The sequence below is a fragment of the Eptesicus fuscus genome, chromosome 15, assembly GCF_027574615.1.
Source record: "Eptesicus fuscus isolate TK198812 chromosome 15, DD_ASM_mEF_20220401, whole genome shotgun sequence".
Taxonomy (NCBI): Eukaryota; Metazoa; Chordata; class Mammalia; order Chiroptera; family Vespertilionidae; genus Eptesicus; species Eptesicus fuscus.
Window position 1 is genome coordinate 12,179,662 of NC_072487.1, and position 16,954 is coordinate 12,196,615.

Below are 16,954 nucleotides of genomic sequence, written 5' to 3' on the forward strand. Positions count from 1 at the left end.
AAAAGAGGAAAAAGAAGAAAAAAGTAAAGATAAAAATTATGAACAACAAATACATACCTATCAACAAGTGAATCTAAAAGTCAAGTGAATTAAAAATCTGAAGAACAGAATAAACTGGTGAACACAATAGAATCAGGGGCATAGAATTGGAGTTGATTGATAATTCTCAGGGGGAAAGGGGTGTCTGTGTGGAGGGGTACGGGAAGAGACTGGAAAAAATCATACACCTATGGATAAGGACAGCGGTGGGGGGAGGTAAGGGCAGAAGGGAGGGTGGGAACCGGGTGGAGGGAAGATATGGGGGGGGAGGGGAAAGGAGAAACAATTGTAATAATCTGAACAATAAAGATTTATTAATAAAAAATAAATAGAAAAATTAAATTTTTACATTTTACTGGTACTATCATTTTTTTCAGTCCTAAAGATGATTAACAGACAGGTTTATCCTGCAAAGAAAAAGAAAGTCATTGCAACTAAAGAACCTAACAGCATGACCAAGTTTTAAAAGTAGTATGACAGCAACAAAAAATGATGGAGCCTTATAGTTATTTCTGCGTGTGCCCTGTCCACAGACCACCCACACCAGCACTAACAATTGGTTCCTCTTGTTTTGTTTTGTTTTTTTTCCTGCCTTTTGTGTGCAAAAGAAGCGCTTGCAAAGTTCTGTGCTAAAATATTTTTAAAATAAAATAAACTGGTGCTAGCTCAAGAAATCATTATCAGAAATCTTGATTAAAGGTGTTTCATTGACTTTTAGGTGTTTTGTTTTTATTGTTTGGTTTTTGTTGTTTGGTTTGTTTTTTGGGAGGGCCTGTTTCTCACCTGTTGGCTTTATGGGCACTGCTTTGCCTTCTCACTGAGATGACAGTGGTGTGCGTGCAAAGAGGTCATACCCTGCCCCCTCTTGGTCCTTCCACCTTACAATTTTGAAATGAGGGTCTTAGAATTAGTGTTAGATTTAAAAATCCAGCTTTCTTACAAAGGGTAGTGGCGGGGTTGGGGGTAAGAAAAAGAATAGAAGGATTAAGTCACACCACTTCGATTTCTTTGTAGAAAGGACCTTTCCATCTGATTAAGGGAAGACAAATGAATGAAGAATCACAGTGTTCTTACTTAATCAGCTTAATCACCTTGAAAAATTGAGGTAGTTATTCTGCCTACCAGGCATGAAGGGCTAAGCGATATCTGCCAAGTTGTTCCAACACCCTGATAATTGAGTTACACACATCGCCATAGACTCTGGCTGACAACGTATGCCCCTAACATACTTACATTACTTGGAATTACTCTGAACTGGCATCCATACTAAAACTTGAGAAAGAAAGGAAATGACCTCAGAACAGATCTTACTGTTTTTTAGTGTTTTAAATACCCTCCAGAATCTGACAGAAAAAGAGGGCATCGACATGTCATCTGATCTAGGCTCTAAACCTTACTGAGGAGACATTGAAATCTAAGATGCTTTGGAATAAACAGTAGTGACAGCAGGAAGAGCGTCATTAACAACAAGTAAACAATGAGTTTCAGATATTCCTCAGTGGTTTTTGCACATCTTTTCCTTTGATCCTTATTCATGTCTATGGGGTAGGTACTATTATCATCACCACCTTAGACTTGGGAAAAAGAATCCTAGTAACTTCCCCAGGGCCCCTAGTCAGGAAGAAGTGGAGCCAGGAGTAATGCAACCCCAGGACCTGTGCCTTCAGAACCACCTATGGTTCCATCACTACCCGAGACTGTCTTAGTCAACAGGGACGCTGTACCCCTTCTCTCTCATTTCCCAAAACAACCAGTTGAAACTTAAATCTAGTTTCTAGTCTCTTTTCCATTAAGACTGTAAGGTATCTCAAAATTAATTTGAAATGATCCTACCTATACAGGAAGCTCCCTCTATTTTGGGGGAGAATTAATAAACATAAAATTTTCCTGTATATACATCAATGAAGTTGTTATGTCCTTTTATAAAGATTTCATATGTGATTAACCTCTAATTTTCGCCAAAATAATTTATTAGTTATCTCTTCCAAAATATTTGTAATATGTGAAGAACATATACATAAAGAGGAAAACAGACTATTTTCATTTAAATTTTATAGGAAAACTGTCTGAATTGTTTACAAACAATGTTGGCAAAATTAGAATCAACCAGCATTTTTTAAAATATTTTTTTAATTGATTTCAGAGAGGAAGGGAGAGAGATAGAGAGATAGAAACATCAATGATGAGAGTGAATCACTGATTGGCTGCCTCCTGCAAGTCTCCTATTGCGGGGTGGGGAGGGGAGCGGGGGGGGGTAGGGGGGGAAAATGGAGCCCGCAACCTGGGCATGTGCCCTTGGCCAGAATGGAACCTGGGACCCTTTAGTCCACAGGCCGATGCTCTATCCACTGAGCCAAACCAGCTAGGGCTCAACCAGCACTTTTTATTCACAGTGTCCAAGCTACTTAGAGGGCAAATTACAGAAACACTTATTTGATTGTAAAAATAAAGATCATACATTTTAAAGGCTAAAAACAAGAAAAATAGTGTCTAAATATTATAAGAAAAAAATAACAAAATATTTCATTGTAGAACTCAAGTGACAATAAAACAGAAATATTTACTAAGATTTTTTTATCATGAATAAAAATATACAAATAACTTGTAGTGAAAATGCATATTTTGTAACTGTCATTTGCATGAACTTCAATATAAACAGGGATCACAGAAACTAAGAATATAGGGTGGCCCCCAAAATGTGTACACACACTTTGAAAAATTATAAAGGCAGTATTTATTAAAATACAATTTATTTTCAAAATGGAACTATCAGCTTTTAAAGGGTGTATAAATTTTTGAGGGGACACCCTATATTTGGATGCACCCTGAAAAGCCGTGTGCAATGAAATTCCTACAGGAAACACCTTGGATTTAAAGTACTGTCCTAAATACATTTTATTTTAAAAATATATATCTTGATGCAGTCTAAAAACTTAAGCTGGAGTTAACTTACAGTAGTGATGGAATAAATATAAATTGATTGTTTGATTGGCAAACAAGATAGGAATACCCACATCTGCCCACTTTGATTTGCCTCTTTGCAACAAATAAAATTTGCACATGGTCATTAAAGCTACAATATTTCACAAGTGTTACATATTTTAATAACTATGTTTAAGAAATTCAGTGAATTCTATCAATAACATGTCTCAATTTCTCCAAATGTATTTAATTTTCTCCATTTCCAAGCCATAAATAATAGTTCAGTGCTTTATAGGATAGGGCTGTATACAGCCTGAGTACAATTGTCATTTCCCTATCACACTGCAGGCTGAGTAAATGTCACTATATTAGTTATAATTGTGAAATCATTGTGAACTGACTATCGTTCTATTTATTTTATTTCTCTGCAAAATAATGTAGGTTTTGTTAAACTATTAGAGCAACCAAAATCTAAAGTAGGCATGTTTTAGCCTGTGAAGCCTATCAACAAAATACCATAGATTGGGCGGCTGAAACAATGGACAATAGTCTCACTTCTGGAGGCTGAAGTCCAAGGTCAAGGTGCTGTCAGGGTTGGTTTCTGGTGAGCTCTCTTCCTGGCTTGTAGATATCCACCTCCTCACTGGGGGCTCACATGGTCTCTCCTCGCTCATGAGGACAGAGAGAGTCCTCTAGTGTCTCTTCTTCTTATAAGGACACCAACCCTATCAGATTAAAGCTCACCCTTTTGACCCCATTTAACCATCATTACCCAGTGGTAGACCCTGTCTGCAAATACAGTCATATTGGGTGCTAAGCATCCAACATATGAATTTTGGGGGAACACAATTACATCCAAAACAGTACATGTGAAGCCATGTTTTCTCTTAAGCATCTTCAGTGGAGACAATGGGTGCAAACCACTGGTTTGAAGAATACCCATTCAGGAAAATATTTCAGGCAGCATTTCAAAAGGTGGTCAGTGGTCAGTTCTTCAATAAAAAAGCAGCAAGCCACCCTAACCAGTGTGGCTCAGTTGGTTAAATGTTGTCTGTGCATGGAAAGGTTGCAAGTTCTATTCCCGTTCAGGGCATATACCCAGGTTGAGAGTTTGATCCCAGGTCACCCTGGTTAGGGTACATCGATGTTTCTTTCTCACATTAATGTTCCTCCCTATCTCTCTCCCTTCCTCTCTCTCTAGAAGCAATGAAAACTTTTTTTTTAAGGCAGCAAGCCAGCCCTAGCCAGCTTGGCTCAGTGGATAGAGCGTCAGCCTGTGAACTGAAGGGTCCCAGGTTCAATTCTGGCCAAGGGCACATGCCTGGGTTGCAGCTCAATCCCCAGTGGGGGGTATGCAGGAGGCAGCAGATCAGTGATTCTCTCTCATCATTGATGTTTCTATCTCTCGCTCCTTCTCTCTTCCTCTCTGAAATCAATAAAGAAGTATATTTTTAAAAAAGGCAGCAAGCCTACAGAAGATAAAGTAGTAAGAGGCAGTTTTAAGGCATAAAGATCAAAGCAGAATGGCTGAGTTTCAGTATCTAAAATGCTTTGTGTGGGAGAGGCAATGTGAAGCCTCAATTCCAAAGGTAGTAGCCTAATGAAAATGCAACCAAGGGAAATTAAGCTAAACTTAGATTTTAGGATTGACGTGAAAACTAGAATCTCACTCAGAGGAGCAATCAAGAGCCTAAGGTCACAAGCAGGCCAGCGTGAGGCTGATTAGACCACAGGGGGTGAGTCTAGGGTGTGGAAAGCGCAGGACAATATCACAGACTCTGCTACATTGTTGGCACATGACTCCCTTAAGTCACACAACAACTCCATAAAGTTATCATTTGCACATGACAGAGGATGACCTCAATGATCAGGTAAAATAAGAAACTAACCCAAAGGGCATTCGTGTATTAAGTCAACAAAGATAGGGAACAAACCTGTTTTCTGTCTGTTAAATTTCATATCTTTCTACTCCACTACTTGAGTTGTCTGTACTAAATACAAGCAGAATTACATAGAATGTCTTACAACTATTCCCTCCCCCACCCCCCAACCAAGCAAGAAGAAAACTCATATAACCAACCCTCTGCTTACTAGTAAAATAAAGAAGAGGGTATGTTCTGGAATTCACGATATAATTTAGGGATTAATAAAAGCCAACTCCATTAGTTATAAAAATGTAAAAAGGCAGGAAAATAATTACACAGAATAGCTCAGACTAGACTTAAAAAACAACAACAACAACAAAAAAAAAACATTAACAAAGAAAGTGCAAAGAGAGAGAAAAAGGGATGGTGAGAAAAATAAAGGAAGAAGATAGGAAGAGTTTCATTTCTTCAGTTCCTTTGGGACTCAGCACATGCCTGAAGGTGACATCGTAATGTGCTTCTCCAGATCATCTGAGTAAAAGATCACTCAACTATTGAGCCCTACAGAATAGCACATACATGATGTAAGTTGTTGATCTAGTTTCATTTTTTTGCATGTATCTGTCCAATTTTCCTAACACCATTTGTTGAAGAGACTGTCTTGACTCCATTGTATGTTCATGCCTCCTTTGTCAAATATTAATTGAGCACAGTGGTTTGGGTCGATATCTGGATTATCTATTCTATTCCATTGATCTATTTGTCTGTTCTTGTGCCAGTACCATGCTTTTTTGAGAACAGTGGCTTTGTAATATAGTTTGGAATCTGGTATTGAGATACCTCCTACTTTATTCTTCTTTCTCAGGATTGCTGTGGCTATTCGGGGTCTTTTTTATTCCAGATGAATTTTTGGAGAGTTCTTTCAAGGTCTGTGAAATATGCCATTGGTATTTTAATGGGGCATGCATTGAATAGATTGCTTTGGGTAGTATGGACATTTTAATGATGTTGATTCTACCAGTCCATGAACATGGTATGTTCTTCCATTTGTTTACGTCTTCCTCTATCTCTTTTGTCAGTGTCCTGTAGTTTTCCGCATATTTGTCTTTTACCTCCTTAGTTAAGTTTATTCCTAGGTATCTTAATTTTTTTGGTGCGATGGTAAATGGGATTGCTTTTTTAGTCTCTCTGTCTGTAAGTTCACTATTGGTGTATAGAAAGGCCATAGATTTATTGATGTTAATTTTGTATCCTGCTACATTGCCGAATTCATTTATTAAGTTAATAAAATTATAGGTTTCAAAGGTACAATTGTATAATACCTCATCTGGATATTATCTATGTTCACCATCCAAAATCCAGACTCTTTCCATCACCATTTACCCCCGTTTACCTTCTGCTACCTCTCCCCAGCTCCTATCACTCTGGTACTCACCATACTGTTGTCTGTCTATGAGGATGTTTTTTTTTTTAATTGTGTGTGTGGTTTTTTTTAATGTAATTCTTCTGTTGCACACAGCTCTTCTACCCCCTCCTCTCTGACAGCTGTCAGTCTGTTCTGTGTATCTATAAGTCTGTTTCTATTTTGTTTGTTAGTTTATTTTGTTCATTACATTCTGTATATAAGTGAAGTTGTGTGGTATTTGCCTTTTTCTGTCTGGCTTATTTCACTTAGCACAATACACTCTAGGTCCATCCATGCTATCATGAAAAATAAAATTTGTGTATTTTTTTTCTTTAGGACCAAGTAGTATTCCATTGTGTAAATGTATCACATATTTTTAATGCACTCATCTATTTATGGGCACTTGGGCAGCTTCCAAATCTTGGCTATTGTAAATAACGCTGCAAGGGACAGAGGAGTGCATATATTCTTTGGAATTAGTGTTTCAAGATTCTTTGGATACATTCCTAGAAGTGGAATCTCTGGGTCTTAAGGCAGTTCCATTTTTAATTTTTTGAGCTAAGTCCATATTGGTTTCCACAGTGGATGCACCAATCTGCATTCCCACCAATAGTGCAACGGGTTCCATTTTCTCTATATCCTCACCAACACTTGTTTGTTGATTTAATGATAGCCATTCTGACAAGTGTGAGGTGACATCTCATTGTGGTTTTAATTGGTATATCTCTGAAGATTAATGACATTGAGCATCTTTTCATATGTTTATTGGCCATCTGCATGTCCTCTTTGGAGAAGTATATATTCAGGTTCTTTGCCCATTTTTATTGGATTTTTCTTTTTAGTTACCAATTTCCACAATTGAGTTACCAATTTCCACATGTTTCCACATGTAACAATTTCCACATGTTACCAATTGAGTTACCAATTTCCACATGTTACCAATTTTCTTGGTATTGAGTTGTATAAGTATTTCATACATTTTGGATATTAACTCTTAGCAGAGGTAACATTGGCAAATATGTGTTCCCATTCGATGGGTTGTCTCTGCATTTTGTTGATGCTTTCCTTTGCTGTGAAAAAAGCTTTTACTTATGAGGTAGACACCTTTGTCTATTTTGTTTGTTTCCCTTGCCTGAAGCAATATATATGAGGAAATATTGCTCTGAGGAATGTCTGAGATTTTATTTCATATGTTTTCTTCTAGGATTTTTATAATTTCAAGTCTAACATTTAAGTCTTTATAAACATTGTTTGAACTCTGTCTCTGGTAAATTGCTTTCCTCCATTTCATTTGGTTCTTTTCCTGGGGATTTCTCCTGTTCTTTCATTTGGGGCCTGTTTATTTGTCTTTTCATTTGGCTGCCTCTCTGTACTTGTTTTTGTGTATTAGGTAGATCCGCTATCTCTCCCTATTTTCGTAGGATGGCATTATATTGTAAGTGCCTTATGGGGCTCATTAATACAGCCTCCCTGGTCACCTGAGCTGGCCACTTCATGAATGTCCCTAATCCTAATCCCAACAACATTACCACCAACCTAGATAAGAACATTTTCCCACTCCCCAAACATTCAATGAGATGATAGACTGGAAATACCCAGAAATGAGGATTCCCACTTACACCATGCCCAAAAGTTTTTAAGTCTCCCAGGAAACGTAATAGGGATTTTATCCATCTATTTTATAGTGAAAACAGTCATAAAAATAAATATGAAGACCCCTAATATTTTTGAGTTAAGAAGCTTTCCAAACACTATACAACCGAACTTCTATAAATAATTTAAAGAGTTTATTTTCCTCCATCTTAAATTCAATTATCATATTAAAGTTGCCTTTTGATAATAGGAGAGAATTGGTGGGGTTTTTAGAAACCAAAGGTCATATTAAGAATCAAGAAAAAAATTCCAAGACTGTATAGAAGTTCAACTTCAGCCAGGTGACTATCATTCTCCCACAAGTATGCATGGGGAAAAAAATTCTATTTAACTATACTTAGTTATTTTGAAATGTATGCTCTGAATAGTTTCAGTGTCACACTTGTCTTCTGAGTAACCAATATCTGCTTTCTTATGGCTAAAAGAACTTTCATTTGAACCATAAATAAGAAAAAATTAAGCTTTTAAAAATGTGACTTTCCATTTTTGTATAGTAAGAAAAATAATTTCTTACATAAAGGATGTGTTCTTTTATATTCCACAAAATATTTTGAGACATATTTTGTTAGCAGCTGCTCAGCTTCCCTAATCCATGTGGACCAGGATTGGTAGAGCCCATCCCCTTTCTATGCACATTAGTGTTTTACCTAATTTCGTCAGTGCTCTGATGGGTATTCTCAAAATTAAATCTTTGAAAAATTGTGCAAGCATTTCTGTGGGGTAAGCACTGCCAGGTGCAGATGTGCACCTGTGGGACTTGGGCAGGTCCTGCACACTGTTCTCCCAGAGGGAGGGGCCATTGCCCTTCCTCCCCAGGGAACCTGCGGGGCCTCTGCTGCCTCACTTTGTCCCCAGAGCTGATGGGCATGAGACCAGAAAACTGCCAGTCCAATGGTGACAGCGCTCTCTCCCCAGTGGTGACAGTGTGTGTGTCCCCACTGGGGAGGTGGGGCATCTCTGACATGTGCTGGTGTGTGCACTGCCTCTAGATAGACAGTAGTGATGCTTGCCCAGCATCATGAATGTACTTCATGCTCAGGAATGGCAACACTTAAAATATGAATAATAAGATTTATTTATTACTTAAACAGGATTATACAATGGAGAAATGAAGACTAAAAAAAGAAAAGAGAAAATAATAAAGGCAAAAAATCCCCAAAACCGCAAAATAATAAAACTCAAAAGATGAAAAATTGTATCATGCCGTGGAGAACAAAAAGACAACAAAAGAAAAAAAGAAAAGACAAGGAAAATATCAAGTTTTGCCCTTATGACAGCGTGAGCACATTTAACAAGGGGCCCTTGAGCTGGGCTCTCCACAGGCAGCTCCTGCTCTGAGGCAGGAACCAGCATGGGCTCCAGGGAGGGTTCTTCCTCCAGTGGTGGTGGGGCCTCGGTTTCGTCTGGGGCCGGCCCTGGCTCCACAGCTGCAGCTGGAGAGGCTGCTGGAGGTGGTGAAAGCTCTGGAGGTGGAGGTGCCTCCAGCTCTGCATCCTGCTCCTCAGGATGGACTTCCGGTGTGACAGGAGGAGCTGCCTCCTGGGCTGGTGCTGGAGTTGGGAGAGGAGAAAAGATCACCCAGGTGCCTGCATGTCCATCTGTCCTACAAAGACAGAACACAGCCACAGCCCAGGACCCACCACAGGATGTGCTCCCCACTGGCAGTCCAGCAGATGGTGGTCTTAGGCGGTCTTTGCTCCTGGCCAGACTCTAGGGATGCTCCCTATGTGTCTGGCAACAGTCTCTCCCCAGAAGCTCACATGAACCTCCTCTAACCTTCCCACCCCTAAACCTCCCCACTTTCTCACCCTTGGGCCCTTGAGCTGGGCCCTCCACAGGCAGCTCCTGCTCTGAGGCAGGAACCAGCATGGGCTCCAGGGAGGGTTCTTCCTCCAGTGGTGGTGGGGCCTCGGTTTGGTCTGGGGCCGGCCCTGGCTCCACAGCTGCAGCTGGAGAGGCTGCTGGAGGTGGTGGAAGCTCTGGAGGTGGAGGTGCCTCCAGCTCTGCCTCCTGCTCCTCAGGATGGACTTCCGGTGTGACAGGAGGAGCTGCCTCCTGGGCTGGTGCTGGAGTTGGGAGAGGAGAAAAGGTCACCCAGGTGCCTGCATGTCCATCTGTCCTACAAAGACAGAACACAGCCACAGCCCAGGACCCACCACAGGACGTCCTCCATGCCCCAAGTCCAGCACATGGGTGGTCTGAGGCTGGTCTTTGTTCCTGGCCAGGCTCTGGGGGTGCTCCCTGTGTGTCTGGCAGCAATCCCTCCCCATAAGTTCACATGGATCTCCCCACCCACTCCACCCCTATCAACCCCACCTGCTCACCCTTGGGCTCTGCCTCCATGGGCTCCTGGTCTTCAGGCCTGGTGTCATTAAGAGGGCCATAGAGCTCCAAGACATACTTGGAAATTGCCCTCTGCGTGTCGGGACTGAGCGGCTTCAAGGCTCGAGGATGGTAGAGCCTGGGCATCTTCGGTGGAGGAGTCCTCCATCCACCCACGGGCTCTGGCTCCCCAGACACCCAGGTGGCCACACTCACTTCAGGCCTGCCCTGGCCCTCAGTGGTGTGGCTCACCGGCCCCTCACTCCTGGACATGAGGCAGGGGCCATCCTCCACCAGCTGCTGGTCCACCTTGATCTGGGTTGAGCTCTGCAATGACAGTGACCGGCAGCCAGTCAGTAGGACTCAATCGTGGCCCTAGTCACTGCTGCTTCTGCCCTCTGGACCTTCTGCTCCCGGATCAGGCCCAGCCCTGTGTCTGCACAGACCTCCACCCAGGGGAAATGATAGTCACCTCCAGGGCTCGGGATAGACCTCGGGCAGAGGGCGCCACCCAACTCCACGTCCACCCCTGGGATGCAAACATGACTGGTCCTGATCCCCAAACCCACCCTGAACTCCCCTTCACCACCACCCCCAACACACACACACACACACACACACACACACACACACACGGTGAGGGACATACGGCTGCTCAGGTGGGATCAGAGTGGTGGCCTGGCCTGAACAAAACTGCCCTAAGCCTCCCTGTGTTACCTCCAGGTCCTGCCTTGCAAAGGGCCACAGCCGTCGTCTGGGCTGAGTCCTGATCCAGCGGCGGGCACGCCTGAATGCACTCTCATCGCTGCCTCTCTTGAGGCCTCGGCCTCGGCACACTGGGAGACAACATGAAAACATGGTGTCCTCTCCAATGCCTTTAGCCGAGTGAGACGGGAAGGGGCAGTTATAGAATGTGGTGCATGGTTACCGGGTTCTGTTAGGCTCCATCGTCAGGAAGTGAGGTCACTGCTCATGTCTGAGGAGATGCTCGGGGTAGGGGACACACGGGTGACCTCACTTCCTGACGTTGGAGCCTAACAGAACCCGGTAACTGTGCATCACATTCTATAACTGCCCCTTCCCATCTCACTGGGATAGAGACATTGGAGAGGACACCGTGTTTTCGTGCTGTCTCCCGGTGTCCTGAGGTCGAGGCCTCAAGAGAGGCAGTGATGAGAGTATATTCCCACGTGCCCGCCGCTGGATCCGGACTCAGCACAGACGACACCTGTGGCCCTTTGCACGTAGGGACCCAGAGGTAACTCAGGAGGCCCAGGGTGGTTGTGTGTGGGCCAGGCCACCACTCTGATCCCACCTGAGCAGCCTTATGCCCCCTCCGTGTGTGTGTGTGTGTGTGTGTGTGTGTGTGTGTGTGTGTGTGTGTGGGGGGGGGGTGAAGGGGTGTTCACATGGGAGGGGCTGCCCGGAACAGGAATAGGTTGGGTTGCGGGGGGTCAGGACCAGTCATGTTCGCACCCCAGGTCAAGCCTGGCTGGGTGGACGTGGAGTGTGGGTGTCGCCCTCTGCCCGAGGTCTATCCCGAGCTCTGGAGGTGACTCTCATTTCCCTGGGTGGAGGCCCCAGGGCTGGGCCTGATCCGGGAGCAGAAGGTCCAGGAGGCAGAAGCAGCAGCAACTAGGGCCGGGCAGGGCTTGAGTCCTCCTGACTGGCTGCCGGTCACTGTCATTGCAGAGCTCAGCCCAGATCAAGGTGGACCAGCAGCTGGTGGAGGAAGACCCCTTCCCCATGTCCGGGAGTGAGGGGCCGGTGAGCCACACCACTGAGGGCCTGGGCAGGCCTGAAGTGCGTGTGGCCACCTGGGCGTCTGGGGAGCCAGGGCCCATGGGTGGATGGAGGAGGACTCCTCCACCAAAGCCGTCCAGGCCCAACATGCCGACAACCTCGAAGCCGCTCAGTCCCAACATGCAGATGGCCATTTTCAATTCCATGCTGAAGTACTATGCCAATGTTAATGACACCAGGCCGGAAGACCTGGAGCCCAAGGAGGCAGAGCCCAAAGGTGAGCAGGTGGGGAGGTGTGGGAGTGGGAAGGTGGGGAAGGTCCATGTGAGTTTATGGGGAGAAATTGTCAGACACACAGGGAGCACCCCCAGAGCCTGGCCAGGAACAAAGACCAGCCTCAGACCACCCATGTGCTGGACTTGGGGCATGGAGGACGTCCTGTGGTGGGTCCTGGGCTGTGGCTGTGTTCTGTCTTTGTAGGACAGATGGACATGCAGGCACCTGGGTGATCTTTTCTCCTCTCCCAACTCCAGCACCAGCCCAGGAGGCAGCTCCTCCTGTCACACCGGAAGTCCATCCTGAGGAGCCGGATACAGAGCTGGAGGCGTGTCTACCTCCAGAGCTTTCACCACCTCCAGCAGCCTCTCCAGCTGCAGCTGTGGAGCCAGGGCCGGCCCCAGACCAAACCGAGGCCCCACCACCACTGGAGGAAGAACCCTCCCTGGAGCCCATGCTGGTTCCTGCCTCAGAGGAGGAGCTGCCTGTGGAGGAGCCAGTTCAAGGGCCACTTGTTAAATGGGCTCACCCTGTCCCAAGGGAAAAACTTGTTATACCCCCACTCCTTGATCTTTTCCTTTTCTTTTATTTTTTTATTTATTTTGTTTTTATGTTCTCCATGGCGTGATTCTGTTTTTTATCTTTCTATTTTTCTTATTTGGGTTTTTTTTTTTTTCTTATATTATTATGTTTTTTCTGTTTTTAGCCTTCATTTTTCCATTGTATAATTTATTGTAAATAATAAATAAATGAATATTTTTCGTATTTTAAATGGTGCCATTTCTGAGCATGAAGTACATTCCCATTGCTGTTTAAACACCACCACTATCTAGTTGCAGGATGTTCCATCACCCCAAAAGGATACCCTGCACCAACAGTACTCACTCCCCACACCTCCTGCCCCTAGCAACCCTTGATCTGCTTTCTGTCTCTGCTGCTTTACCTCATCCAGATGTTTCCTAGAAATAGAATCTTGCAATAGGTGCCATTTTTGTGTTTGTTGAAATTTTTTTAAAATCTGAAATAGCATTTTTGTTATTTGAAAGGTAAATTCTAGGTAGTGATCAAATGTAAAGAAAAGAAAAAAGCCCTTTTAGTAAGTGTGTACATGATCTATGATTTCTGGGTAGAGACCTCTGTGCTAAATGCAACCCCATGGCCAGAAGTCAGTCAGGCAGTGGCTGGCTCTTCCTGTGCTCAAAACAAAAAAGGAGAAAAATGCAGGAATCTGGAAAGAAACCACAAGCTAGAAAGCACTCCTCACAACCCGAGGACCCAAGAGAGAGGTTTAACATCCCTGTGGCGGAGAAAACTCTCAAAAGTTGGTGTTTTCTAAAGGGACAAAGAGCAAACACAAGCACTTGCAAGGAGAGGCAGTTCTCATGCCAGGATATGTCAGAGTTGCCTGACTATCCCAATGGGCAGAGCGCACTGTCACCGTCAGACTGGCAGGCTGTGGTCTCGTGGTGACCAGGCCCCGCCTCTGGGAGGACCGTGTGCAGGACCTGTCAGAGCCCCACAGGGGCACACCTGCACCGGGCAGTGCTCACCCTAGGAGGTTACCCCACAGAAACTCTTGCACAATTTTTCAAAGCTGTATTTTCCAGACTACCCGTCAGAGCTCTGATGAAATAGCTGGGCAGTAGACAAAACACCAATGACCATAGAAAGGGTTGGGATCTACCAGTCCTGATCCACATGGAGGAGGGAAGCTGAGCAGCTGCTAAAGTGGGTGCAGGGGTCTCTACGTGCTGACAGATGAAGACCGCAGGGGTCCTCTCACATGAGACACATGGAAAAACTGTCTACATCCAGGATCCCATCAGTCAGACCACATACATGTGATTTCGACAGGTAGACACACATATGAGAAAATGACATGATACTGTATGGAGAGAACTGTAAAGATTCTACCAAAAACTACTAGTACTGATAAATGAACTTAGTAAAGTAGCAGGATCTAAAATAAATACACCAATAATTAATATCACAGAGGGAAAAGAAGAAAATAATTCCATTTAAAATGGAATAAAAAATAAATTATATGGAATAAATTTAACAAAGCATGTGAAATATCTGTACTTTAAAAATTATAAGACACTGAAGAAAGAAGTTGAAGAAGATACATATAAGTGGAAGCATATACTGTGTTCATGGATTGGAAGAATTATTAAAATGTCCATACTACCCAAAGCAATTTATAGATTCAACGCAATTCCTATGAAGATACCAATGGTGTTCTTCACAGAACTGGAACAAGTAGTCCAGAAATTTATATGGAACTACAAAAGATACCAAATAGTCACAGCAACTTGAGAAAGAACAACGAAGTCGGAGGTATCACACTGCCTGATATCAAACTAAACTATAAGGCCATCGTAATCACACAGCATGACAATAGCATTAAAATAGACATATAAACCCATGGATCAGAATAGAGAGCCCAGAAATAAACCCCTGTACCTATGGGCAATTAATATTTAACAACGGAGGCAAGGACATACAATGGGGTAAATACATTCTATTCAATAAATGGTGTTGAAAAAATTGGACAGATAACAGCAACAAATTAAAACAACTACCTTCTTACCACATACACAATAATAAACTCAAAATGGATAAAGGACTTAAATGATAAACTCGAAGCCATAAAAATTCTAGAACAAAACATAGGCACTAAGATCTTGGATATTTCTCATAGCAATATTTTATTCTGATACATCTCTTCAGGCATGGGGAACAAAAGATAAAGTAATGGGACTAAATTAAACTAAAACGCTTTTGCACAGGAAAGGTAACCAGCAACAAAATGAAAAGACAGCCCACTGTCTGGGAGAACATATTTGCCAGTGATATATCTGATAAGCGGTGAATATCCAAAATTTATACAGAACTCAATACCAACAAAACAATCCATTTAAAAATCAGCAAAGGACCTGAATAGACACTTCTTCAAAGGGGACATAGAGATGGCCAACAGACATAAGGAAAGATGCTCAATGTCACTAATTGTCAGAGAAATGCAAATTAAAATGTCAATGAGATATCATCTCACACCTGTCAGAATTGCTATCATCAATAAATTGACAATAAGTATTGGCAAGGATGTGGAGAAAAGGGAATGCTCTTGTAGTACTGGTGAGAATGTAAATTGGTGCAGAAACTGTAGGAAACAGTATAAGGCTTCCTCAGAATATTAAAAATGGAACTGCCTTATGACTCAGTAATTCCACTTCTGGGTATATAATCAAAGAAACCCAAAACACTAATTCAAAAAGATATATGCACCTCTACATTTATTACAGCATTATTTACAATATTCAAGATATGGAAGCAACCCAAGTGCCCATCCTATATAATAAAAGGGCAATATGCATATTGAACCTATTGGCGGAACGGCTGGTTGCTGTGATGCACAGTGACCACCAAGGGGCAGACGCTCAATGCAGGAGCTGCCCCCTCGTGGTCAGTGCACTTCCACAGGGAAAGCACCACTTAGCCAGAGACTGGCTCATGTATGGCCAGCACAGCAGCAGCGGCAGGAACCTCTTCCACTGCCACAGCAATGCTAAGGAAGTCTGGCTAATGGCTTAGGCCCAATCCCTCTAGTGGGCCTAAGCAGGCAGGTGGACATCCCCTGAGGGCTCCTGGACTGCAAGAGAGATGTCTGACTGCTGGCTTAGGCCCGATCCCCTGGGGAGCGGGCCTAAGTCATCAGTCAGACATCCCCCGAGAGGTCCCAGACTGTGAGAGGGCGCAGGCCAGGCTGAGGGACAGCCCTCTTAGTGCAAGAATTTTCGTTCACTGGGCCTCTAGTCAATAGATGAGTGGATAAAAAAGTAGTGCTACAAATACTAGTATACAATGGAATAATACTTGTCCATTTAAAACAATGAAATCTTACCATTTGCAATAGCATGGATGGACTTAGAGGGTATTATTGCTAAGTGAAATAGTCAGAGAACGACAAATACCATGTGATTTCACTTATATGTGGACTCTAGAGAATGAAATAAATGAACAAACTAAATAGAAACAGACTCATAGATACAGAGAACAAACTGTTGCCACATGGGAGAGGGATTGGGGGCTTGGGTGAAGAAGGTGAAGGAATTAAGAAGTACAAAGTGACAGTTACAAAATAGTCCTAGGAATGTTAAGTACATCATAAGGAATATATCACTAATATTGTAGTAACTAGGTATGATGCCAAGTAAGTACTAGACTTATTAGGGGGAATCACTTCATAAATTATATAAATTTCTAACCACTATGCTGTATGCCTGAAACTAATATAAAATTGAATATCAACTATAATTGAAAAGTAAAATTAATAAAAAGAAATTATAAAAAAATCATAACACTTTTGAATTACTTTATGAATAAAAAAATGGAAAGAGTAAATACTATGAATAATTTATTTTTAAATATAACTTACAAAATTGACCCTATTAGAAGCATAAACCCTATACAGAACAATTGTCACAGAAGAAAATGGAGGAAATATATAAAGAGTTCCCCCAATAAAAACTTTAGATTAGTGGTTCTCAACTTTCTAATGCCGCGACCCTGCTAGCGGTTCTCAACCTGTGGGTCGCGACCCACAGGTTGAGAACTGCTGCTGTAGAGCCTAACAACATCGGAAAACACAGATATTTACATTACGATTCATTAACAGTAGCAAAATTACAGTTATGAAGTAGCAACGAAAATAATTTTATGGTTGGGG

The 16,954-nt window shown here is 42.8% G+C and overlaps 1 protein-coding gene across 1 annotated transcript; it reads right to left on the minus strand.

Moving 5' to 3' along the window:
* Positions 1-428: 428 nt before the first annotated feature.
* On the minus strand, positions 429-10,358 carry LOC129151735 (nematocyst expressed protein 3-like). Its single transcript, XM_054727632.1, has 4 exons — positions 10,209-10,358; positions 9,693-9,950; positions 9,364-9,434; positions 429-446 (listed from the first exon to the last, which is right to left on the minus strand). Exons 1-4 carry the CDS (start codon positions 10,351-10,353, stop codon positions 429-431), a joined length of 492 nt encoding a protein of 163 aa, XP_054583607.1. The 5' UTR covers positions 10,354-10,358.
* Positions 10,359-16,954: the final 6,596 nt, after the last annotated feature.